General features: G+C 35.6%; 1 protein-coding gene and 1 long non-coding RNA gene across 2 annotated transcripts in view; both read right to left on the bottom strand.

The window, feature by feature from the left end:
- Positions 1-1360: 1360 nt before the first annotated feature.
- On the bottom strand, positions 1361-5335 carry LOC131514321 (uncharacterized). Its single transcript, XR_009263025.1, has 2 exons — positions 3945-5335; positions 1361-3695 (listed from the first exon to the last, which is right to left on the bottom strand). It is a non-coding gene; the product is annotated as an uncharacterized LOC131514321 (long non-coding RNA).
- Positions 5336-6230: 895 nt separating this feature from the next.
- MMUT (methylmalonyl-CoA mutase) overlaps positions 6231-27107 on the bottom strand; it is a 36231-nt gene continuing 15354 nt past the window's right edge. Inside the window, exons 7-13 of the mRNA XM_058734204.1 lie at positions 26253-26364; positions 24596-24711; positions 21018-21133; positions 17365-17496; positions 16092-16239; positions 12185-12352; positions 6231-6563 (exon numbers count right to left, since the gene is read on the bottom strand). Of these exons, the coding sequence (XP_058590187.1) occupies positions 6435-6563; positions 12185-12352; positions 16092-16239; positions 17365-17496; positions 21018-21133; positions 24596-24711; positions 26253-26364 (921 nt within the window). The 3' untranslated portion in view covers positions 6231-6434. The remainder of the gene's footprint in view (positions 6564-12184; positions 12353-16091; positions 16240-17364; positions 17497-21017; positions 21134-24595; positions 24712-26252; positions 26365-27107) is intronic.

The following is a 27107-nucleotide window of genomic DNA, read 5'->3' on the forward strand; positions in this document are numbered from 1 at the left end:
GGTCTACAAATTTACTGTCCAACTGAATAGCAACTTGATGAGAGTCAGAAATTTTGAATGAGTAAAAGGTCATTTTTTTGTCGAGTAAACCATGGTAATTCCAATTAGTCACATCCTCAGGAAAGAGATCTCACTGAAAAATTTTTACTCCAGTGAGGAGTGAGTCATACCCACAAATTCACTTGAAGAACCCTTAAAGAACTCTTAGCAGAGTTCTTAGCAAATATAAGTCTAGAATTATCTCAAATGTTTTCTGGCATTTTGTAGGACAAAAAGGATACTTTGAATCGTGGACAAAAAAAAAAAAAGAAAAAAAATCCTTTTTAGTTCTGAATCTTTGCTTCATAATCAAAATAAATATTCTAGTCAAAAAGCCTGGGTTTTGAAAATGAGACCTGTCTTATTGTTTGGGCAAGCCAAAATAAGAAGTGATTAACTTCTCTCACCTAAAAAGGCAGGCAACAAACACAGCTTGTCTTAATTTTCAGGCCTATTGCAGGCACCATCTCTCTGAGCCATTTTATTTAAATGGTGCTGACAAGATAGGTATATATGTACAGCACACACCTGAAAAGTTTTGTTTTCTCTCCCAAACTACGGAATGATTTGCCAGTGATGGCAGATTCCTTTGTGATACATATTTAATACAATGACCCTGGGTTTGAGTGTGAGGTTTACAAAGTGGTCTGAAACTAAGAGGTGTATTCTTAGCTATAACCACATTTTTGGTAAGAAATAATTAGTTTCCAAAACAAGAAATATCTCCCTAATCACAGACACCTTGGCAAATCCTAGGCAAAAAGGAAAATGCAAAATATCTCCTTTGCCTCCTATCTCACTGTCATTTTAAAAAAGCTATTATCTATCACAAAGCCCTTAGTTATAAAAAGGATGTGAGAGGAAAAATTCTTATAGTTTTTAAAACTACAATTTTTAAAAAATCTCACAGTAAGATGTTAATAAATGATAAAATCCATACCCTGTATTTCAACCTTATCATGAATTGCATGCTTCGACTACATTCACTGCCCCCATTTCCCTGAATAAGCTGTTTCCACATACCTGTTTTACGTACTCACACTTCTGGCCACTTAATCTCTCTCATTGTTTTAGGGTCCAGATGTTGTCTCCTCTTTGAAGCTTTCATTTCTCCCACAGGAGAAAATTAGCAACTCCTTTTGTGTTCTCATGGCACTACATGGATACCTCCTTTACAACACTGTAGTCATAGTCTCCTCATGAGCTCATCTGCTGCAAATTGGCTACTAGCTCCCTGAGAATAAGAATCATGTCAAATGCATATATTATGTTTATTTCCAAGGGCTAGAAGTGAGGCTAGCATAAAGTATAACAATAATAATTACTGTGGAAAACATTTATTAGTCTTTTACTGTGTGCCGCACAGTTCAAAGCAGGTTTCGTGCATTATCTCATTTAATCTTTAGAACAAACATTTGACATGGGCTCTCTCATCATCCCTCTTTTAAGACAGAAAATTGCAGCAGAATACATGCAGGACTAGGACAGTGCAAGACTGCAAAGTAAATGGCTCCCCCTGGAGTTTGACAGTGTGCAACCTGTGCACGATAAGCAATGGCCTCTTAGTCAATGTTTTTAGAATTGAGTGTAAATGTTTAATTTAATATTAGGCTTTTAGCAGATGTATTTACAATTTAAAAACATATTTTTAGAGGTCTTTGATGCCTTAAACCAAAGAGCACTTTAAAGGCAAAGAGAGTCATCTGCCTGGTGTCCTTTTAAACTTATTGTCTGGATAACCATTTATTCTGACAGAAAATTGTCACTAAATTGCTCTGATGACCATATGGTCTAATAAAATGACAAAACTAAATAGGCAATAGGACAGACTATTTAAAGTCAAGTAAAGACAATCCAGAAAGCCTAAGAATGTCATTACTGTTACTCTTCTCTTATACCCTCCTCAGTAAGCTCTGGGCTAAGCTTTTTGTTCACAGAAGGAAATAACACAAAGATGTCTTTTTGTTATACACATATGTAATGCTTACTGGCTATGTGCAGCTTAGCTAAAACACAATGAAATCTATGTTTTTATTTTCCAAAAGTAATAGCATATTAGAATTTAACAAATGGTAGTCAACCAATAAAATTGTATATTACATAAATTCATGACATTTACCTTAATTATATTTTGCCAATGATCTCAGAACCACAAGGGTATTATTAGAGGGTATTGTTATTTCAGATAACCCTGAAAGAAGTTACTAAATTCTGCATTGCTCTTTTTTAAGGGCTTCAGGGTAATTTGTGTTTTGTGTTGTGTGTAAATACTCTTAATAACATGCCCTGATCTCATATTAAGTGGTAAAGGAGGTCAGTATAACAAGGGGTTTGAATGCAGAGGGAGGAAATAGGCCGTGAATAATTAGAGACTTAAAATGAGTTAATGTGAATTAGAGACGGATTTACTAAATAGAATTCAGTAATAATCTCACATCCAAGGTCACATTCTAGCTTCACTGCTAATGAACTCATCATTTTAGCACAAGAGCAGCACAGTTCATGAACAATTATCAACACGTAGTTGTACTGACCACAAACCACAATCAAAAAGGATGACATTAGGTACATCTAAGCAGATTATTAAAGAGATGTGCTTTTCCTGACAGTGTTCGCAGAGCCTATGGGTCTCTAGGATGGGGCATTAGTTCAAGAATATTTTTTCAGGGAAACAGAATAATCCTGAACTTAGGGAGACACCTACAGGTACAGCAGAAAAAAATAAAAAGAGGATCTAAGAAACAGAAAACAATAGCATTATGTTTATTGAGGAAAACCAAAACGATTTTTCTTTGAAAAGATTTTTGATTACTGAATTTTTCACAGTTAGGCACAAATATTTGTCTAATGGATGGTTCATAATTCTTTGGAAAGGAGTCAGGACTTGTCTATCGGTGGAAATAATGTTAGTTGTTTCCATCATCATTTTTACTGAGTGTCTACTAGATAGTCACAAGTGTTTTTAGTCATCACTTTGATAAGTTTTTTCTCATTTAAATTAAAAATATACCGGGTAAAATAAACATATTCTATAGTAGCAGACATTTATGTCTTAACATAAATAGTTTTATTAGATCCCTTTTGTGTTAAGAAAAAGTTTTCGAGTAGTATGAAGCAGGTGGGAATTTGAAGATGCCAGTGAGGGGTGGTGGTGACACATGGCATAATCTTGTCTGTGGGTAGATAGAGCTGTTTAACAGCCCCCTCACCTCTCCTCTCTGTTATATGAGTCCCTGTCCCTTGAAATGGAAATCAGAGGAAGAATTCATCCTGCTTTCTTTGGTTTTGTTACTTTAACTCTTCTACCTCCAGGCAGGTTTTGTTCAGAAGGGATGCCTCTTCAAACATCTCCTCCACTTCCTGTATTTGAGAATATTTATATAACAATGACATTTCCAGTAACTAGCAGGGAAAGGATTTTGATGCACCCTAAAGACATCATTCTATCATGCTTCCAAAGCCAGAAAAACTCTAGTATTGACAAAAAGATCACTGGAAAACAAATCCCATCATTTTACCTTTTCCCGATTTTGACATTATGTCAGTAAATCCAGTCTTGAAATCACTGCACATCAAAAATGGTCCACAAAAGAACCACCATAATAGGTGAGGGGATATAGCAGATTCCACACAGTGAATACCCAAGGATCAAGAACCTTTTTTTTTTTTTTTTTTTTTTTAATTTTTTTTTTTTCAACGTTTTTTAATTTATTTTTGGGACAGAGAGAGACAGAGCATGAACGGGGGAGGGGCAGAGAGAGAGGGAGACACAGAATCGGAAACAGGCTCCAGGCTCCGAGCCATCAGCCCAGAGCCCGACGCGGGGCTCGAACTCACAGACCGCGAGATCGTGACCTGGCTGAAGTCGGACGCTTAACCGACTGCGCCACCCAGGTGCCCCAAACCTTTTTTTTTTTTTTAAGATAGAAGACAGATTCTGTCAATTCAGTCTTCCAAAATAAGATCTTATCCTCTCCATGTTTGTCGTCTCCGAGCAGCACCTGAGCAGATAAGTTTAGATACCAAGAATATCTCTATTACATTATTCTAACAGTCTTCTCTCAACTCCAGTCTTGTCCCCATTAAAAGGCATCTTCCACACAGCTGTTGTGCTAAACACAAACCTCGTCAGATTAGCTCCTTAGTAAAAACCCTTATAGGATTCTGTGTCTTCAAGATAAAGTTCAAATCCCTTAACTTGCCTCTGTACACAATCTGGCTTCTGCCTACCTTCCCAGCTTCATGCCTTACCATTCTTTTTAACAATAGTAATACTACAATAACAATATTAATACCATTTATAAAATATGTACCATATGGAAAGACTGTCCTAAATACTTTTATTGTGGTAGAATATACATAAAATTTACCTTCTTCACCATTTTTAAATGTACTGTGGCTTTAAGTTCACTCACATTGCTGTACAACCATTGCCACCATCCATCTCTAGAACTTTTCATCTTCCCCAACTAAAACTCTATAACCTTTCAATTCCCTAATGCCCCATTCCCTCTCCCCAGGCCCTAGAAACCACCATTCTACTCTCTGCCTGTGTGAGTTTGACTATTCTAGAAATCTCATATAAACAAAATCATTTGCCTTTTGTGACTGGCTGATTTCATTTAGCATAATGTCTTCAAGCTTTTTCTATGTTGTGGCATGTGTCAGGATTTCCTTCTTTCTTAAGGCTGACTAGTATTCTAAGTATACATTTTGTTATCCACTTATCTCTCAAGGACACTTGGGTTGCTTCCACCTCTGGGCTATTGTGAATAAAGCTGCTATGAACATGGGTACACAAATATCTATTCAAGACCTCACTTTCAGTTCTTTTGCATATATACCTAGCAGTGGAATTGCTGGACTGTTTGGTAACTGTTCAGTGTTTTTGAGGAATTGTATCATTTTCTCCAGTAGCGACAACATTGTACACTCCTACCAGCAATGTACAAGGGCTCCGTGATAATTTTAGGTAATAGGTACTTACAACAGGTAATCAATTTGACCGGCCACGGGGTGCCCTGATTACATATTATTTCTGGGAGTGTCTGTTAGGGTGGTTCTGGATAAGATTAGCATTTGAATCAGCAGATTTAATAAAGTAGGTTGCCCTCCCTAACGTGTGCGAGCATCTTCCAATCTGTTGCGGACCCGAATAGAACAAAAGGGGCACCTGGGTAGCTCAGGTCAAGATCTTGTGATTTGGGAGTTCAAGTCCTACATCAGGAGAGCAAGAGCCCTGCTTCAGGTAAAACACAAGCCCTGCTTTGAGTGAGTCCCACTTCTCTCTCTTTCACTCTCTAAAAAAAAAAAAAGAAAGAAAGAAAGGAAGGAAGGAAGGAAGGAAGGAAGGAAGGAAGGAAGGAAGGAAGGAAGGAAGGAAGGAAGAAAGAAAGAAAGAAAGAAAGAAAGAAAGAAAGAAAGAAAGAAAGAAAGAAAGAAAGAAAGAAAGAAAGAAAGAAAGAAAGAAAGAAAGAAAGAAAGAAAGAAAGAAAAAACAGGTAAAAGGCAGAGGAGGGAGGAATTCATCCCTTTTATTTCCTGCCTCACTAACTGATTTGGGACACTTCATATCAGCTTCTCTTGCCCTTAGGCTGTGATTTACACCATGCACTCCCTTGGTTATCAAGTCTTAAGCCTTGGACTGTACCATTAGTTTCTATACTCCCAGCTTACAACATCATTCTGGAGAAAGTCATATATTAACAACCTAAGCACATTCATCTTAGGAAATATTTATAAGCATCCACTCTCCTGGTCTTGAGCCAAGCCCAGCAATAACAAAGTCACATGTTCATGCCCAAGAAGAAAGTAAAGTCAGATTTGAAGCAATATTCTGCCATTTCTCCCCTGTTCCAACTTTTGGGTCTAACTTAATATTCTTATTGAAATAATTCTGGTAGAGTTTGGTTGAGGACCACAACCACAATATGTTTCTCTACATAAATATGCTTCCTTATTTTTTCCAAGATAGGTGTAATTATTTTATTCATATATCAATTTTATTTTATCATGCTCAAGTCAATACAATGCTAAACTGAAGAATGAGACTAATCAGAAATTTGGGGGAGGGTAAAGTTTAATTTTTTTTAAATAGAAAAATAGTTTTGTAAGAAATACTTCAAATAAATATCATGATTTTCTGAAATAATACCACTGTCTAGAGTTTCTGATGAAGTACTGAGCATGTATTATAGAGTTTTTAAGTATATTTAATTTTTAAAGTGAAACTGTACATACACGCTTATAACATCACAAAATTCTTAAGTCAGGTATTTTAATGTAGTTTTAAGAAAGTATGTATCAGGGGTTGAATTAAATTGAAGACACAGTTTTACTCTTTGACCATCATTGAAAGACTATTCTAGAAAAAAAGCTAACTCAAAAAGAGGATGTTACACAGATTTCTGCTTCTTTTCCAAACACTTCTCAATATCACCAAGCACTTGAACGGCAGCCTTTGGAATTCGAGTCCCAGGACCAAATACACTGGAAACTCCGACTTCAAACAGAAATTCATAATCCTGTTGAAAGAATTTGTTTAATTAATAAAAGAGACAATATTTAATTTCAAGGAAATGAAACTAAAGGGCAATAAATGCTGCCCTTTCTTTGTCCCTGATGCCCCCAACTGTCTCAACTGGTACACTAATGGCATCTGGGGTTGAAAAATTCTTCCTTCACTGGGATAGCTAATAATAGCTGCCAGCACCCCTTGTACTTGAAGTCATTAAAAGAACAAAGCATACTCTGCCCCTTTTCCAAATACCCCAGTGTGTGGTATGTGGTAGAAGTTGTATGCCCCACTGATTGAGAACTTCTGAGCCCTAAGCCGTATAATTTTCTCTCACCTAAATTTTTACTACTTGTCATTATTTGTGTTCAATTCAGTATCACATTATAGGTTTGAGCTTACAAGGCTATTTATTTCCTCTAAGGTATTTCGTCTGCAACTTGTGAATGGTGATACTCTCCTTTTGGAGAGTGTTTTATTTTGTTAATTTTTTTTTTTTTTTGAGTATAGTTGACACACAATGTTATATTAGTTTCAGATGTAAAAAGTAGTGACTCAAGTTTATACACTATGCTATGCCCACCACAAATGTAGCTATCATCTGTCCTGTTATATCACTGATATCATATCATTGACTATATTCCTTATGCTGTCTGTGTCTTTCATTACATTGACTTACTCATTCCATAACTGGAAACCTGTATTTCCCATTCCCTTTCACCCATTTTACCCAACCCCTACTCCCTCCCCTCTGGCAACCACCAGTTTGTTCTCTGTATTTATAGGTCTCATTCTGCTTTTTACTCACTCACATATTTTTTTAGATTTCATATATAAGTGAAATCATATGGTATTTTCCCTTCTCAGTCTGACTTATTCCACTTAGCATAACACCCTCTAAGTCCATCCATGTTGTCATAAATGGCACAATCTCATCCTTTTTATGGCTGTGTAATATTCCATGTTTTTAATATACACATACATACATGCACACATATTCAATACAGTTTGAATCTTTTTCAGTGAGACTACAGCCATATATTACTCATGTGACATATTTGTATATAAAAATATTTAGGTGTCATAACGATTTCTTTTGAAAATGAAGCCCTTCACACCCCACTGCTTCCATATCTTAGCTACTGCAAATAATGCTTCAATAAACATAGCAGTGCATATATCTTTTCTAATTAGTGTTTTTGTTTTCTTTGGGTGAATGATGCTGCTTTACATTTGGCTTTGTGAAGAAATCAGATTTTCTGTAAACAAAGATTAGCTCATTTAAAAACAAATTCTCCCATGTTGCTGTTGCTATTTGTTAATTTATTTTAAACAGTCCGAGTGAAAAGATTCCCAGGACACAAATACTGCTCCAGGCTGTAGTCTGTTTAAAAGTTGGAGGATCTGTAGCTGTAATATTGAGTTTTAGGATATCCTCTAAATCCCTGATCCTTATCCACAAGGGTGATCACATATCCTAGGACATTCTGGTTTGTGCTTATTGTTGCAGTACCCTCTTTGTTTTTAGGAGTCCTTTTTCTATTGAGGTGTAATTGACATTTAACGTATTAGCTCCAGGTGTACCACATAATGATTCAGTATTTGTGTATATACTGAAAAATGATCAGCACAGTAAGTCCAGGTAACATCCGTCACCACACATAGCTACAAAACTGTGCATATGTATGTGTGTTGAGAACTTTTAAGATTTACTCTTAGTAAGTTTCAAACATGCCCTATAGCATTATTAACTATAGTCATCATGGTGTATGTTACATCCCTATCACTTATTTATTTTCATAACTAGAAATTTGTAGCTGTTGACTACCTCCACTCACTTTGCCCATCCCCTTTCCCCTTGCCTCTGGTAACCACCAATCTGTTCTTTGTATGTAAGAGCTTCGGTTTTTGCATTTTTTTAAGATTTGCATATAAATGAGATCATATGGTATTTATCTTTGTCTAACTTATCTCACGTAGCATAATGCCCTCTAGTTCCACCCACGTTTTCACAAGTGACAAGATCTCATTCTTTTTTATGGCCAAATAATATTCTATGGTGTATACATACCACTTCTTTATCCATTCATCTGTGGATGGACACTTAAGTTGTTTCCATATCTTGGCTATTGTAAATAATGCAGGAAAAAACAGAGGGTACATGTATCTCTTTGGGTGTTTTCTTTCTTTTTTTTTAAATTTTAATGTTTATTTATTTTTGAGAGAGAGAGAGAGAGAGCACGCGCACATGCAAGTGGGGGGAGGGGCAGAGAGAGTGGGAGACACAGAATCCGAAACAGGCTTCAGGCTCTGAGCTGTCAGCACAGAGCCTGACGTGGGGCTCGAACTCACAAACTGAGAGATCATGACCTGAGCTGAAGTCTGATGCTTATCCAACTGAGTCACCCAGGTGCCCCGAGTTAGTGTTTTCATATTCTTTGGATAAATACCCAGAAATAGAATTGCTGGATCCCATGGCAGTTCTATTTCTAATTTAAACAATCTCGTACTGTTTTCCACAATGGCTGCATCAGTTTAGATCCACACCAACAACTCACAAGGGTACCCTTTTCCCACATCTTCACCAACATTTGTTATTTCTTTCCTTCTAGAAAGAAGAATAGCCATTCTAACAGGTGTGAGGTGATAACTCATTGTAGTTTTGATTTGCATTTCCCTGATGCATCTTTTCATGTACCTGGCTGGCTACCTGTAGGTCTTCTTTGGAAAATGTCTATTCAGATCCTCTGCTCATTTTTTTAATTACCCTGTTTTTACAGCACCCTTTTTAATAGCACCCATATTTGTTCTCAAAAGTGGTCACATTTAGATGATAAATTAAATGGTTGTGCTAATTATCCCCGATGACTTTTTTGCTGTTTCTATTATTTCCTTGTAATACTCTTACAATATTATAATTCTTCAATGGTACTTAACACATCTTATTTAACTTTTCTTCTTCTAAGTCTGAACTTCTAAGGGTAGAGAACATTTCTAATCATTTTTATAACCTCAACATTTGACACATTAAAGATACCTCAAACACATCATTATTCTTGGGCAGGTGCTATAGATTTAAGATTTCATAAAGAAACTTGATGAAACAATAACAATGATCTCCAAATTGGGGATGGCCAAATGGATAAGTTATTTCATTCTATCTTTCGTAGTAATGCTATGCACCATTTATTCTCTCACCTGACTTGTGGATTTGGAAGGTGAACTCACCTGGAAGAGGACCGTGAAATACTGCAAATGGAGAAAGGCTTCTTGACTTACCTAAGCCTTAACACAGTCTTATAAAATATACTTTAGTGAGGGGATAAAATGTGAGAAACAAGTAGATCTGAGTAAAGGGTATACAGGTGTCCTTTGTACTATTTTTATTATCTATTAGTTTGGAATTATTTTCAAATAAAAAGTTGTTATTTTAGGGGCATCTGGGTGGTTCAGTCAGTTAAGTGTTGGACTTCAGCTCAGGTCATGATCTCATGGTTTGTGGGTTTGAGCCCCGTGTTGGGCCCTGTGCTAACATCTCAGAGCCTCAAGCCCGCTTTGGATTCTATCTCCCTCTCTCTCTGTCCCTCCCCTGCTCACGCTGTCTCTGTCTCTCTCTCAAAAATGAATAAACATTAAAAAAAAAAAAAGTTGGTATTTTAAAACATCCTCCACTGAACTGGCCAAGAGTATCATATTGCCTCCTTCATGAAAGAAGTAGGCATCATGAGGCTGCTAACCTTGCTGAAAATACTTGGAAGCCACTGCTTTTAAGAAAGTTAGAAAATCCAGACTATACTAACACACACTGGTGAGGACAGACCATATTTATTTAATCAGGCTGCAGAAATGGTGAGCTCCAGAGTGGCAGTGGCTAAGTCGGCTTGATTAACTACTATATATTAGTGCTTCCTAATTTAAAATCTAAATGACTTTCAACTGAGTAAGAACATTATTTTATATATTTACCACAAATAGTGAAAAAAATGTGTAAATGTTGATTGCTACAATTATATTATAAAGGATACTCATATTAACATACAAGTATGTCATTACAGAAAATAATCTTTAGTCTTTAAACTCATAGGGAAAAAAAGTGTGTAAAATACCTACAAATGTTCTGAGTAATGCAAATATCCAGAGGGTTAATACAACTTGTGTGAAATATATTTCTTGAAAATGTCAGCTCATTTAGATAACAGGTTTCTGTTTTTTCTCAACTCATATTTCAATTTCAATATTTTGTGCAGCTTAACTATTTTGGTTCTTAAGTTTTAATATCATGTCTAAGAGCTTAGATATTATAGACTCTAAAACTGCAATACAGATGTAAGTTTCCATACACAGACAATAAAGAATAAAGGTCCTTTATATTCCCAAATAGTCAACTATATTTGCGAAAATAATAGGCAATTAACAAAAACAGTTTTGTGTTGACTATATCACTTTAGTGTTGTTAGAAAGAATAAATAACACAGCTTGCTTGCTAGTCCTACGTTATTATCAGTGTCACAACTTCATACATATATTTTCTGATTTCATAAGTAGTATATAAGTAACTATTGTATATTCTGAGTGGTATGGAGGAAAAAAAATAGTAGACCTCGACATAAGATCATATTTCACCAAGAATTTATGCTACTGTCTTTGTAGCATCTATCAATTATTTACTTAGAGCAATCACATGTATCTTCTACCTCTGTATGTTTTCTGTTCTCAATAAAAAAAGAAAACTTGACATAATGAAAAACTGGATTGGAAACAGACCAAATTTAGATCTTAACTAATTATTTTAACTGATATATAAGGTAATATGTGGAAAGTATCCCCCCACCCCATTAATATATTAATTGACATCATTGATTGTTACCTAGCATTCATTTCTCCTTTTCTAAGAGGATCCACATTTTTGTTCAAGAATCCACCTCTTCCCCAATCAGCCAATAATTTTCAGAACAGGCTGATTCTATTTATTTCTGAATTAGGATATTTTTGGCTCTAAGAAAACTATACCCCAATCAAATTAGCTTTAATGAAAAAGAGGTTTTATAAGACCATGTAAATGATACAGCTCTGAGTTAAGGCAGTACGTATGGATGGAAACATGAAAAAAAATGAACAAGGTAGCTACTCTAAGACAACAGACGCAAGTGCTGCTGACTGGTTAACTAAAGGACTCACTTCATTACCAGGACAGAGAGTGCTCACTCTATCTGTGGCTAGGGGTTAATATATGCACTGTGTGTTTACCATTCTTCTCTATTCTAGCTGTGAAATTTTATTACCTTCATCCTATTCCTTTTCCATCATTCTATACCAAATATGGAGGAAGTACATCTTTATCTAGGTTACTAGTTTGCAAAGAAGTAATTCTCTCATAAAGAGAAGCTTTGCATACTGTTAAGTTAAATTATACATAATGAATTACAATATAGTTTGAACAGAAAATAACATTGCCCACTTTTGGACTCTTACTACAGTTTACTTAGTAAAATCACCAGGAAATAATTTAGATCAAAATCTACAACAATTTTATCTTTAGTAAAAGTATACAGTAAATTGGAACTACATATAAACTAATGTTACTCAGGATTCCCATCATAGCACTAGACAAATACAGGCGATGAAAAATACCTGTGGTGGTATCACCCCTCCACACATGACAAGTATATCTGGCCGTCCAAGGGAGTTAAGTTCTCTGATGAGCTCAGGAACTAGGGTTTTATGACCAGCAGCGAGCGTGCTCACACCCACGGCATGCACATCTGCATCCACAGCCTGCTGGGCCACTTCTCGGGGAGTCTAAACAATTATAAAGTAAAGAGACAAATCATCAAGTTATTCCAAAAAGTATTTTAAAACTGTTACCTAGTAAATTAGCATTCCAAGGTTTTCCTCATTAAAAATCTTGAAGTGACTATAACCTCATATTTCACCATTCTCAAATCATAAATACCAACTCATCCAATTGATGCAATAAACAGCAGGGCTGTATCGCTTCTAGCCCTAGAATTTATCAATTAGATTTGTTACATCAAAATATAGTCCCCCCAAAAACTTTTAAGACAAAGAATATAGGCGAAATACATTATCTATTCATTACAATTTTTGAAAAATACATCTGTTGTCTTCATTATCAACATTTATTGAGTGGTGATGCAGTACAAGACAACATGTTATAGTATCTATGAAGAGGTAAAAGACCAAACATACGATTCAATGTGAAAAGTGAATCTCAGGTTTTAAAGTAGAATGGGAAAGAGGTATGTTAGCAAGATGGCACACTAGGAAGCTTCAGGACCTCCGTCTCCCACGGAGACACTGAACTGACAGCAACATATGAATCGAAATAATGTAAGAACGCTAGAAACTAGTTAAGGAGTTATAATACCCAGGCAAATGCATAAGCAAGAAAAAAGATGGTGTCAAGAAGGCTGCTTTTCACGCATTAACCAGTGTGCATACACAGTCATAAAGGATATTTTCATGTATTCAATTATGAATTGAGTTACCCAGGACCATATTCATTCCCTGCAATGGGTCTGTAACATTTGCTCTTGATAATTTACATGCATTTAAATCACTTCATATAAAAGACACATACAAGTTTCTCATTGTAAATACACTGTAAACTGAGAAATTGGGGAAGGAGAAGGCTATCTCAGAAACCACTTGCACAATAATAAGCTCAAAAAAATTACCAAAATCTGAGAATTTTCTTAGTTTGGCAATATTTTAAGCCTCATAATTTCAGTGTGAAAACAAAAGATTCTACACTCTTGGTAATGAAGCCATATTCAAGAGTATCTCTAAGAAAATCACACAGCAGATTGGTAAAGCCTAGTCTGTGAGAAATATAGCCTATGAAATTAAAACCATTAAGAAAATGTGCATATTGTTGATATTGAGTTGTTAAAAGTAAGAAACCTAATTGACTTATACGATTGATCATTCATGTTACCAAAACGTATTAGATTAAAATTCCACTTAATTCGGTTCCATGCTTTATGCTTAGATACACTAAACTGTATTTTATGTCAACAAATAGTGAACATTTTAAAACTTTAAATCTAATTTTTTTTTTTAAACGTTTATTTATTTTTGAGACAGAGAGAGACAGAGCATGAACAGGGGAGGGTCAGAGAGAGGGAGACACAAATTCTGAAACAGGCTCCAGGCTCTGAGCCGTCACCACAGAGCCCGACGTGGGACTCAAACTCACAGACCGTGAGATCACGACCTGAGCGGAAGTCGGACGCTTAACCGACTGAGCCACCCAGGCGCCCCAACTTTAAATCTAATTTTAATGAAATCAGACACAGAACTGCAGGATTCTACCTTCATCCACAGATAAGTTTTTCTTTTTTTTAAATGATATAGTATTATATTAACAAATTTGTGGTACTAAAAGGCAAATTATATTTTTATAGATGGCATGCAATAGGGAAATGAACTTTTAGCTCTTTGAAAAGTTCTTTTAAGTGCCAATGAATGACCATAGTTTTTACTTACTTTCATTTTATAAAAAAATATATATATATTTCCCAAAAGCTAATTTTTAAATATTGGAAATGTATTATATTTGGTCAATATTTAAAAGAAACAAAAAGCTGAAGTAAAAGGGAAGTAGCATATAAATAAAAAACTAGAATGAGAAAGTAGTCAACTTAAAGGAAGAATGAAAGCAATCTCAATATATGTACTTACTTAATTTAAAATATATTTGAGATGCTTAACAAAACCTACCTTAAATGTATTTATAAATTTACCTATGAACACAGTTCAAGGACATATCTCCATAAGTTCAGGCTAACTGAATTTCTTCTAGACACTCTAGAGTATTATTTAAAAATTCAAAAGGGAAAACTCTTAAGGGAGATTCTACAAAGGGCACGCCTCTTCAGGAAGGTTATTTCGTTACTTGCAAAAATGTAATCAATTTTTTAGTCTTCATCTTAGCTGACTCATCCACATCATGGAATAATAGTACCTCCTTTTCCTTGAAATTCTCCTTCCTCCTTAGTGTTCATCCCACTACTCACTCCATTTCCTTTTTCTCCTTTGCTGCCTCCTTCTCTTTTTCCTTTTAATGTTCAAGTTTTCATACTGCTACACACACTCTTCATGAGAAGTTAAATGAGTTCTCATGGTTTTAAGTACTATTTACATACTGAGAAGTCTCAAAATCTTATTTATAACAGAGGCCTCTCTTCTATGCTCCAGACATGTATATCCAATTTACATAGCTGTCTTCATCTGAATGTTCCATAAGCTGATTCTCTTAAGCCTACCTCCATTCCCCATAAATAACCCCTTTATTAAATTTTCTTCACGATCCTGGCCAACTTCTGCTAAGACCCTGACACTGCCTGTGGGTAAGGCCTGCATTGCTTCTCACTCATTACTGAACATCTTAACTGGACTCCTTGCATCTAGGAAGCTCCTCTCAATCTGCTTAAGAAAGTGATTTTCCTGGAAAGTGAGCTTTCTAAAGTATAAATTTGATTGTCACTCTACCTAGACACCTTTGGGATAATGTTCAAACTCCGTAGAATGGCATACAAGGCTATATTCATTATAATCTACACACCACCCCAAGCACTGTATTCTAATGTTACTGAACGTCCTACAGTTACCTGAAGGCATCATGCCTTCTCACGGCTCTGTACCTCTGCACCTCTGCTCAAGCCAACCCTTTTCCTAGCATGCCTTTCCCTGCCTTGCTCTCTAGGCTTCCAAAGACACAGCTCAAACATAAGTTCCTAGGATACTTGGGTAAGTTCCTTGTCCAAATGTTAATTACAGTAATTATTACTCTTCTGTGTTTACTGATAAGTAAATCTTTCTCTGTTAGGAGCCTGTAACCTCCCTGAAGACAAAAATCGTATCTTATTCAACTCAGAACCTAGCATCTGGTAGATGATCAATAAGTATGTAGTGGATAAAACTTTTACTGTGGAAGTTATTACAATGTACTCAACCAAAGATATTTTGTAGAGAAGATTAAAGTTGTATCATTCTATAGAGAATTTCAGCTTCATTTACTTCTAACAAATTATTATCCTGTTGGGTCAAAGATTCTGTGACTAAATAAAATACTACTAGAGAGTAACTAAAAAGAAAACCTAACTATGAATCAAGCTCTCACTCTGATGGTTGATTTCCCTTTCAAAACATTTTTCATCAATCTGACGTGGGCTACCTTTTCCACAAATTATCAGACAAATCTCAATAAATAGTACGATGAGATCTTTGAAAGTAATCTTCAGTTTTAGAAACCTAATAACAGTTTAGTTACTGACACTAATTTTTACAAAGTGTGAGAAACAAGTACATTAATATAAATTGTATTTCTTTCTTATTTCTGTCATAATTAACTGGATTATATGCATTCAAAAATAAATTAAGGAATTTGTGGAATTCATTTTCTTCTTTTACACCTTGAAAAACATCATCATGGTTTATCGTCTTTTTTACTATTTTTTCTAAATATAAGTGATTTACTACATTCTTTTTGAAGTTATCCCAACATTTTCAGTACCTGAAAAAGAGGACCGATGTCCACATCAAAACCAAGATCGGCAAATCCTGTAGCAATAACTTTTGCTCCTCTGTCATGTCCATCTTGTCCCATTTTTGCCACAAGAAGACGAGGTCTGCGACCTTCACGTTCCATGAATTTATGAACCCTAAGAACATTTTAAAATACAATAGTTATTAAAAAAATAATAAAATAAAATACAACAGTTATATATTAATTGTCCAAAAGTAAGATATAAAATCTATAATGTATTCACAGTAAATCTTTCAAGTTTATGTAAAAATACCTTCTTACATCCATTACTCACATTTTATGAATATCTCTATTCTACATTGAGAATTCCATTAAAGCCTGGATATGCTTACCACCTTCCCCCACAGAGGAAAGTCTGAAAGACGGCCCAGCCTGTAAGCCCATAATACTTGAGAACATCACAGCGAAGACGAGAAAATGACAATTTTTTGCCTTCTTAAACCAGTCTCCAGCGTATAATATGCATAAATATTTAAAAAGAAGCTTAAAAGTGCCTTTCAGAGTCATTCATACAAATGTAACTCACTGGCTGCTTTGAGCTGTCCATATTTCACCTACCCATCACAAGTGTGAACTCCTTCAAGCTGACTGCAATGTGGTGATTTCTAATGACATATAATCAAAATACCTTCTAACTTAAACCAATAAATTTACAGCCCATTTTGATGACTTTCACCTTGGATGTTTTGGTATTTATCTCATCTATAAGTAGTGACATAAAAAGTGGAAAATTTGTTATAAAAGTTGAGAAAAATAATCATCAGGAAGCTACATTTACACATGGAAAGCATGATCAATTTGTATTAATTTATAGTTCCTAATCATGCTTGACAATACTATTTATTGTCCATTCAGTGAGACTGGTTTTAATTTATGCATAGATGGCAACCAAATTATTTATTTTCAAACATGAAAATTATTTTATAACTATTTGACAATTAAACAATTCGAATAAACTTAAGAATGTAAGTATACTATAATAAGGAGACTGAAATTTAAGTATCTGGGGGTATGAAGCAGTATCAATGCTGGTTGAACAAACATTTGTTTTAATTAGAAACTCTTAAAGGGAACTATCGTGAAAATTGAAAATATTATTTTAGTAAACCTACAGACTAACGGGAAAGTCCATTCAAATGTTTTCCAAATGGTATGTGAGAAAATGAAGCCCACAACTGATTCATTGGGATTATGCTCACAGAAAAGATGGCATTCTGGTTTAAGAAATCTCATTTATTACCTCTGGATAGCAAATGATATCTCTTTACTTTCTCCAAATTCCTGCCGATAGGCTCCACTGACCATACGATCATTAGCTTTATGTTCACCAAATACCTTTTTCATAGCATCTGTGATTTCTCCAACTGTACATCTAAAATATTAAAATAATAAAATAGAGGTTCTGTTAATATCATTATTTGAGATAAAAAATACTTACTTTAATATTCAATATAATTAGACACAATTTATTACCTAAGTAAAAAGTAGGCTATAGGGGCGCCTGGGTGGCTTGGTCGGTTAAGCGTCCGACTTCGGCTCAGGTCATGATCTCACGGTCTGTGAGTTCGAGCCCCGCGTCGGGCTCTGTGCTGACAGTTCAGAGCCTGGAGCCTGTTTCAGATTCTGTGTCTCCCTCTCTCTCTGACCCTCCCCCGTTCATGCTCTGTCTCTCTCTGTCTCAAAAATAAATAAACATTAAAAAAAAAAAATTAAAAAAAAAAAGTAGGCTATCAAAAAATATGGTATTTGTCTTTCTCTCACTGATTTATTTCACTTAAATAAAAATGTTTTTTACTGCACTGATGAAAGCTTCTTTCCTCAGAATACTTATGAAAAATGATTCTGGATGCCTCTATACATAGTAATCTTTCTCCCTCTCTTTTTTTTTTTTTGGTACAAAAAGGTGATTTGATTAAAGCATGGGGACAGGACCCATGGGCAGGAAGAGCTGCCCTGGGATAGTAAGGAGAGACTGATTATATACTTGGGAGTTGGGGAGGTAAAGTCAAGGGGGAAGTTTCCAAAGGGATTTTCATATGCTAAAGAAGAATCACAGGGGGCCTAGCCATTGTCATCCTAAGGTTGTTTTTCCCTCTAGCACAGCATTAACATTAGGACAGTAGGGAATTTAACATTTTTGAAACAAAAAATGGCTGACTTAAAAACTATAAATAGACAAGCATGTAAAGATTACTGAATAATTCACCAATTAACAATACAACTAGGGCAGGGGGTGGGGGGCTTGGGGAGGGCTGGGTGGCTCAGTTGGTTAAGCATCCAACTTTGGCTCAGGTCATGATCCCACAGTTTGTGGGTTCGAGCCCTGCATCAGGATCTGTGCTGACAGCTCAGAGCCTGGAGCCTGCTACAGATTTTGTGTCTCCCTCTCTCTCTGCCCTTCCCCCACTCACACTCTGTCTCTCTCTCTCTCTCTCTCTCTTAAAAATAAACATTAAAAAAAATTTTTTTTAAATACTACTGGGCAAAGAGCAAGATTCCCATTGATACTTTTTGATAAAAAGTATTTTAGCATATTCCATTCATTTGTTTATTAATTCATTCAACATTTATTGAGTGTCTAATATAGGGCAAGCATGGTAAGTGCCAGACATATGGTGATAAACAAGACTGGGGGAGGGGGAAAAGAAACCTGCTCTTACAGAGCTTACCATCTAGTCAGATGATACAGACAATACATATGAACTCAAATCAATTAATATGGATTTCAAATGATAATAAGTACTATGAACACATTAAAAGGTGAAATGTGGTGTCTGGAAAAGCTATTCTGAAGATAATGAAGATAAAGCTTTTGAACTAAGATCTAAGTAATGAAAAGGAAAAACTGAAGGGAACATAAAGGAAAATGGAAAAGTGTTTGAAAAAGAAAATACTAAGTGCAAATGTTCTCAGAGGTAAAAAAAGAAAACAAAACAAAAAACCAAAACATGTTCTATGTTTTAAAAATAGAAAGAAGGACACTGGGGACACAGCATAATGAAGGAAGTAGAATAAGGTTGAGTCAGAGAGAGAAGCCAGAGTCACAGCTCACACAATCCTGCACGCCACTGTAAGATTAGGTTTTAATTTAAAAGTATGAGAAACCTCTGGAGGATTTTAAGCACAGAAATCACCTTATTTAAGAAGTTAAAACTGAAAAACAAAAATAAAAACAAAAACCCAACCCACATACTAGTTATCCTACTTCTTAAGTACTTAAAACAACATGTTAAAAAAAAAAAGTTCATAAATAACAAAAGCAAAAATAATTCACCAATGACATCATGTATGGAGAGAAAATTTTTTGTGGTTCACTTGCTTTTCTGCATGTCCTATGAGGCAAAGTACTGACTGACCTTTATTTTGGGGTATCCATTCAAAGATATCTATGAATAACTTTGGACGCCTTGCTTACCTCTGGACAAAGAGTAGTTTTGTGTACTGTCAAAAATAAAAATGTCTATGCTTGAAAATACATCAAACTTCTCAACCTGCAGATGAGTGACATGGATTCACTACAACAGATTGAAACGTCCTGAGCCAGGGGAAATACACAGGATTAATACACTCTACCCATCCTGCAGGAGGTGATGAAGGAGGCTTAGCTGCCTCTGAAGGGCTTCGGTGGGTTTTTCTGTTATCACTTGCTGAAATTCTTGAAAGGCTGGTTCATCCTTTCTCATCTATGAATACTTTTAACCCTTTCCCAAACCTTGTTAGAAAGCTTCAGTAACTGGTCACTAAACAGAAAATTAGGTACTTATGAATTAATGAACTCTAAATCAAAATCTGTTTGATTTTTATACACCTTTAATAGCTCCACATGCTTCCAGAATAGGCCGGCGGGACACCACTGGACCCTAGAGTATCATGAATAACGAATGCTCTATCTGCTCGAACCCTGGTGCCATCCAAGTATTGCAAATGAATAAAAAGTCTTCGGTGGCCCCGCTGTTGGGCTAGCTGGCCTACCGGCTGCACTGCGCCCTGCACCACATCGTGGCACTCGAGTTCCTGGGGTGGTGAGCCCACTACCTTTCATCCCATGAAGGAAAGGAGAGGGCTTACCCATGTCTCCTGCTCAGAGAAGTTTCATGATGCCCTTGGTGAAGAACATACGTCACTTCACTTATAATTCATTACCATCTAACTGCTGAGATGACTGACCTCAGCTTTACTCTGGAGATGAGAAATGAGCACACACACCTGAACAGTTCTCACTACCTTATTTTGCCAGTAACTGAATTTGACAAAAATCGATCACTTCTGCTCTGTTTTGTTCATCTAACTGTAGAAATGTTTAGATCTATTTAGCTAGTTACTAGTAAGATGGACTTTCTCAAAATCTGACATCTGTGTGCTTGGTATTTTTTTAAGTATTAATGTTTCATTTTTTTAAATTTTATTTAGAAGGATTAAAGCCTCGTAATGTTTACATGTTTAAAAAAACATATGAATGTCGCAAGTGCACAGATATTTAAGAAAAACAAAAATTAACTTCATTTGCATTTCCAATATTTTCTTTTAGGCTCACAAGGTTTATAGAAGCAACCTTTTATTTAAGTACACTTTGAAAATCTCAACTGGTAAACTTTTTAAAAATTTTTATTTCAGAAAAAGAGAGAGAGAGAGAGAGACTGCGAGGGGGGCAGAGGCAAAGACAGAGAGAGAGAGAGAGAGAGAGAGAGAGAGAGAGAGAGAGAGAGAGAGAGAGAGAGAATCTTAAACAGGCTCCACACTCAGCACAGAGCACAAGGGGCTCAACCCCACCACCCTGAGATCATGACCTGAGCTTAAATCAAGAGTCAGATGCTTAACCAACTGATCCACCCTGGCACCCCTAAATTGGTCAACTTCTGGTATTTGGAAATCTCCGAACTTAAATATCATCACCTTGCACGAGCTGCATCCACTGCAAGAGCCAAAATATTCCCGTCTCCACTGGCAGCACATGCAGTCAATGCAGCAAGACATCGTTCAGCCAAGGTTTCATCCCTGCTGGATTTGACCTTATGGAAAAGGTCAAGAAAAGGGTCAATTTACATGAAAAAAAGAACAAAACAGAGATCAGGAGATTAGACACTGATATACGTCATATGGAAATTGTTCCATAATCTTAACCACAAAAACAAAATAAAACAAAAGGAGAAAATAATATGTATCCTAGGTCTGATATTCATTCAATTTGTTCATTTACTCATTCAATAAACATTTAAAACAATACTGAATTCCGCATAGCTCTGATAAATCAGATAAATAATACTGAAGCCTCTCTGAAGTAGTTAGTACATGCTACTTAGGCTTTACTAATGTAACAAGACATCAAAAACAAGTAGGTCTTTTATATGGAAGGCACACTAAAGAATAATAGTGACAAGGAAAAAAAAATAATAACAGATTACAACATAGAGAATATTTGTTATACATTGTTTTCCCTAGCTAACTAACAATATATTGGTAATAATATGTATGTATATTGTTTTTCTTCTTCTCAAAGAGAAAGAAAAAGAGAGATGATGAGAAATACTGCAGTGGAGACAGAAAGACCATGAAAAGCACAGTCAAAACCTTTTCCCCTCAGATCCTAGCTCTACTCTGCTCTGCCAACAATCTGCCTAAACAAAGTTACCTAAAATCCAATTTTCTACAAGTTTGCACCACCTATAAAAGAGTCTAAATATGATACTACTCAAGAAGCTACTAAAATCATATAATATCTATAAGCAGAAATGGATCAAAAATCTTACACTAAAGGCAAGGAAAAACCCAACTCCATTAACATTACCGAATTTCTCTCTTGCCTGAAATAAAGTTTAACATCATTTATGGTAAATGGAACGCCTCAAGCTGTAAGGGTGCAGAGTTAATAAAAGTGTAAAGTATAAGAGGGGATAAAAGGGCTTTTTCCAAATATAATATATGTTGAGACTTTTGTGATGACTCAAAATAAAATGATATATCCTAAGGAGAACCTTTTAAAAAAGTGATAAAAATGTGAGAGAGGAGTTATTATCTTCTGCTTGAGGGTGAAAATGGAAATAATGCCATTAAGTGTAATAGAAAAATGGAAAATGATAGTGCTGCATGCAGTCTAACTGAACAAACTCTTATATTCCTTTTTTTTTTTTTTAGAGAGAGAGCACACTGGAGTGGGGGAGAAAGGCAGAGGGAGAGAGAGAGGGAGAGAAAGAAAGAGAGAGAGAGAGAGAGAGAGAGAGAGAGAGAGAGACAGAGATTTTCAACCTTAAGAAGCTCCACACTCAGTGTGGAGCCCGATGCAGGGTTCAATCCCACAATCCTAGGATCATGACCTGAGCTGAAATCAAGAGTCAGACGCTCAACCGACTCAGTCACCAAGGTACCCATGATTCTTAAAGAATATCTAAACAGAACAGAGAAAAAAGTTGTATCTTAAACTATCACAGAGAAAGTAAACACAGAAAAAGCATTAATGATAACTAAAGAATTTCAAGTTTCTTGTGGACCACTTTCTTGTACCATACACAAAAATAAATTCAAAATGGATAAAAGACCTAAATGTGAGACAGGAAGCCATCAAAATCCTAGAGGGACACAGGCAGCAACCTTGATCATGGCCACGGCAACTTTTATAAGACATGTCTCTGGAGGCAACGGAAACAAAAGCAAAAATGAACTATTGGTACCTCATCAAGATACAAACCTTCTGCACAGTGAAGGAAACAATCAACAAAACTAAAAGGCAACCTAAGGAATGGGAGAAGATATTTGCAAATGAAATATCGGATAAAGGGCTAGTATCCAAAATCTATAAAGAACTTATTAAACTTAATACCCAAAAAAATAAGTAATTGAGTTAGGAAATGAGAAGACATGAACAGACATTTCTCCAAAGAAGACATACAAATGGCTAACAGACACACGAAAACATGCTCAGTATCACTCAACATCAGGGAAATACAAATCAAAAACCACAATGAGATACCACATCACACCTGTCAGAATAGCTAAAATTAACAACTTGTGAAACAGCAGATGATGGTGACGATGCCAAGAAAAGAGAACCCTCTTACGCTATTGGTAGGAATGCAAACTGGTGCAGCCACTCTGGAAAACAGTATGGAGGTTCCTCAAAAAGTTAAAAATAGAACTACCCTATGACCCAGCAATTGCACTACTAGGTATTTATCCAAAGGATACAAAAATGCTGATTGAAAGGGACACATGCACCCCAATGTTTATAGCAGCACTATCAACAATAGCCAAATTATGGAAAGAGCTCAAATGTCCATCGACTGATGAATGGATAAAGAAGATGTACATATTTACACACACACACACACACACACACACACACACACACACACACACACAATGGAGTATTATTCAGCCATCAAACAGAATGAAATCTTGCCATTTGCGACAACATGGATGGAACTAGAGTATATGATGCTAAGCAAAATAAATTAGAGAAAGACAGATACCACATGACTTTACTCATATGTGGAATTTAAGAAATAAAACAGATGAACACAGGGGAAGGGAAGGAAAAATAAAGTAAGATAAAAACAGAGGCGGAGGCACAACATAAGAGATTCTTAACTATAGAGAACAAACTGAGGGTTGCTGGAGGGGAGGTGGGTGGGGGATGGGCTAAATGGGTGATAGGCATTAAGGAGGGCACTTGTTAGGATGAGCACTGGGTGTTGTATGTAAGTGATGAATCACTAAATTCTACTCCTGAAATGAATACTACACTATATGTTAACTAACTTGAATTTAAATACAATCTAAGAAAAAAAATTCAATTTCTTGCTTTGGAAATAATAGTAATTACAAAAGCCAGAGATTAAAAGACCACAGTAGCTTCATACAAAATAAATACATAGATTATAACTATAAGAATGTTTTATCTATTTTAGTATTTCATATATTTTGATTCAGCTCAGTGAGAAATTGGCAGTAAAGCTAAGACAATAATCTAGTTTCAATTAAAATAAATTATTTCATTTACAAATGGTATCTTACTAAAGCACTATTAAAATATATTTGAATTAAAAAAAAGAAAAAAACAGAAAGCAAATGATTCTTTCATAGTGGTATCAGGAACCATGGGCTAATGGAAACAAATCAGTGAGAAGCCCTGGGTTCATATACTCTGAACTTAATTTTTAGTTTTGAGTGAGTTATATAATCATTTAAGCCTTTGTTTTAATCTGTAATTTATGTGAGGTGTTATTACAGTGAGATTTTTAATAATAACATATAAGTATCACAGAGGCAGCTGTCTTGGTTTAAAATGAATTTGAGTCTTAGCCGTTCAATTATTTATTCTGGGCAAGTTTCTCAATCTCCCTTATCTTTAGTTTCCTTAACTTTAAAATGTTGGGAAATAATACCCACCTCATGTGGTTGTTGTAAGGATTAAACAAGACAATGTAAGGGTTTACACAATGCCCAGAAAGCACTCAAAAAATGATAGCTATCATTACCTTCTTGAGTTTTTCAATCTGCTTGTTACGTACTGATGTATTATCAATCGCCAGAACATCCACAGATTCTTCTTTTTCCAATTGGTACTTATTTACTCCAACAATCACTTCAGAACCTATCAATTTCCCAGAGGAAAATAATATGTAGATTCTATTCATAAATACTTCCATAATAGTAATGCTCTGATCATCACATACTTTGCTTATAAGGTTAATATTTTTATTTTTAAAAAAATTTTTTTTCAACGTTTTTTATTTATTTTTGGGACAGAGAGAGACAGAGCATAAACGGGGGAGGGTCAGAGAGAGAGGGAGACACAGAATCGGAAACAGGCTCCAGGCTCCGAGCCATCAGCCCAGAGCCTGACGCGGGCCTCTAACTCACAGACTGCGAGATCGTGACCTGGCTGAAGTCGGACGCTTAACCGACTGCACCCACCCAGGCGCCCCAAGGTTAATATTTTTAAATAGTATTCTTAAATCTTAATGAAACTTCAATATAGATCAACAAATCACAACAAAATGGGGGTGAGAGGGGAAAGAACTGGTATATACCAGATCTCTTTAAGGGAGGATTTTTATTATTCTCTCAAACTATATACTTTCCCAGAGTTTCTGATAAATCCTCTTCTACAACTACAAAATTAAAATAATAGCAGCAAATAAAGATTTATAAGGGAGAGAATTAACATCCAATAATGTTTTCAATATATTCTTGTATTCTCTTACAGCCAGTAGCTTTTAACAAAAAGTACTTTTAAAATCTGTAAGTAATAAACCAGAATTATAAAGATATTTCCTTGGGGCGCCTGGGTGGCGCAGTCGGTTAAGCGTCCGACTTCAGCCAGGTCACGATCTCGCGGTCCGTGAGTTCGAGCCCCGCATCAGGCTCTGGGCTGATGGCTCGGAGCCTGGAGCCTGTTTCCGATTCTATGTCTCCCTCTCTCTCTGCCCCTCCCCCGCTCATGCTCTGTCTCTCTCTGTCCCAAAAATAAATAAAAAAACGTTGAAAAAAAAAAAAAAAAGATATTTCCTTAACATAATAAGAATATATTTTGCCTCAAACTACCAGATTATTACCTTTAAAGACATCCTGCCACCCAACTCTTCTCCTTATTTCCTTTTCAGAACTCATCCCAATCTATAATTATTTTATTATGTGTTCACTTGCCCATTTTCTGTCTCTTTGTTACTAAAATGTAAATTCTAAGGGTGAAGAGATCATGTCTTTCCTGTTCACAGTTGTATCCCAGACATAATACAGTGCCCCAAATGGTAAATACTAAAAAAAAAAAGTGTTCACTGACTGAATGAATAAATACTCCAATGCAGAGCACAATGACTAATAATACCATCTTCAAAACGCTGGAGATACCCACTTACACATATACATACATACACACACACACACACACACACACACACGGGCATACCTCAACACATACTCTGTACATATGCTTGCCCATATGCATACATGCATGCAAAAATACAAACAGGAAGAGATAGATGATAGATAGATAGATAAAGAAACATCTAAGTTTCATTTTTCTATTATTTTTGTTTTATTAACTATGTATGTTATCTTTAAACAGAAATTAATATTTCTTTTTAAATACAGTACTAGATTTCACATATAAACATTTTCATTTTATCTTACCAGAATCTATTCTTGCTTGCCTTCGGGCAGCACATTCTTCAATTCGAAGTTTAGGTATTCCTTCTGCTACAGCTTTGGCCATTCCACCCATCTCTTCAATTTCATGAATAAGCTATTAAGAAAAACAGATTAATAAAACTGGAAAAGAATATAATGATATTTTTATAAACTATACAAATTTGTTATGTTACATAATTACCAATATTACTAAAATCCTAAACTATTCTAGTGGTAAGTTTAATGTTTCATAAGAAAAGAATTAAGTTAACATCAAGAGCTTTTCTATAGTTAGGAGTGCCTGGCTGGCTCAGGGGGAGCATGCAACTCTTGATCTTGGGGTGAGTTTGAGCTCCATGTTGGGTGTAGACATAACTTAAATGAATAAAATAAATTTTTTTTTTAAAAAAAAAGGAAAAGTGGAGTGCCTGAGTAGCTCAGCTGGTTAAGTGTCTGACCTCGGCTCAGGTCATGATCTCGCAAATCATGAGTTTGAGCCCCACCTCGGGCTCTGGGCTGACAACTCATAGTCTGGAGCCTGCTTTCACTTCTGTGTCTCCCTCTTTCTCTGCCTCTCCTCTGCTTGTGCTGTCTCTATTTCTCTCTCTCTCAAAAATAAAAATTAAAAATTTTTTTTTAAAGAGGAAAAAAGTTCCATAGAGTTAACAATATTGTACTGTATATTTGAAAGTTGCTAAGACAGTAGATGTTAAAAGTTCTTATCACAAGAAAAAAGAAATTGTATAACTGTGTGGTATGGAAAGTGACTAAACTTACTCTGGTAATCACTTTACAATTCATGCATATATCAAATCATCATGTTTTATATCTTAAATTAATACAATGTTATATGTCTGT

Source organism: Neofelis nebulosa, chromosome 6, assembly GCF_028018385.1.
Source record: "Neofelis nebulosa isolate mNeoNeb1 chromosome 6, mNeoNeb1.pri, whole genome shotgun sequence".
NCBI lineage: Eukaryota > Metazoa > Chordata > Mammalia > Carnivora > Felidae > Neofelis > Neofelis nebulosa.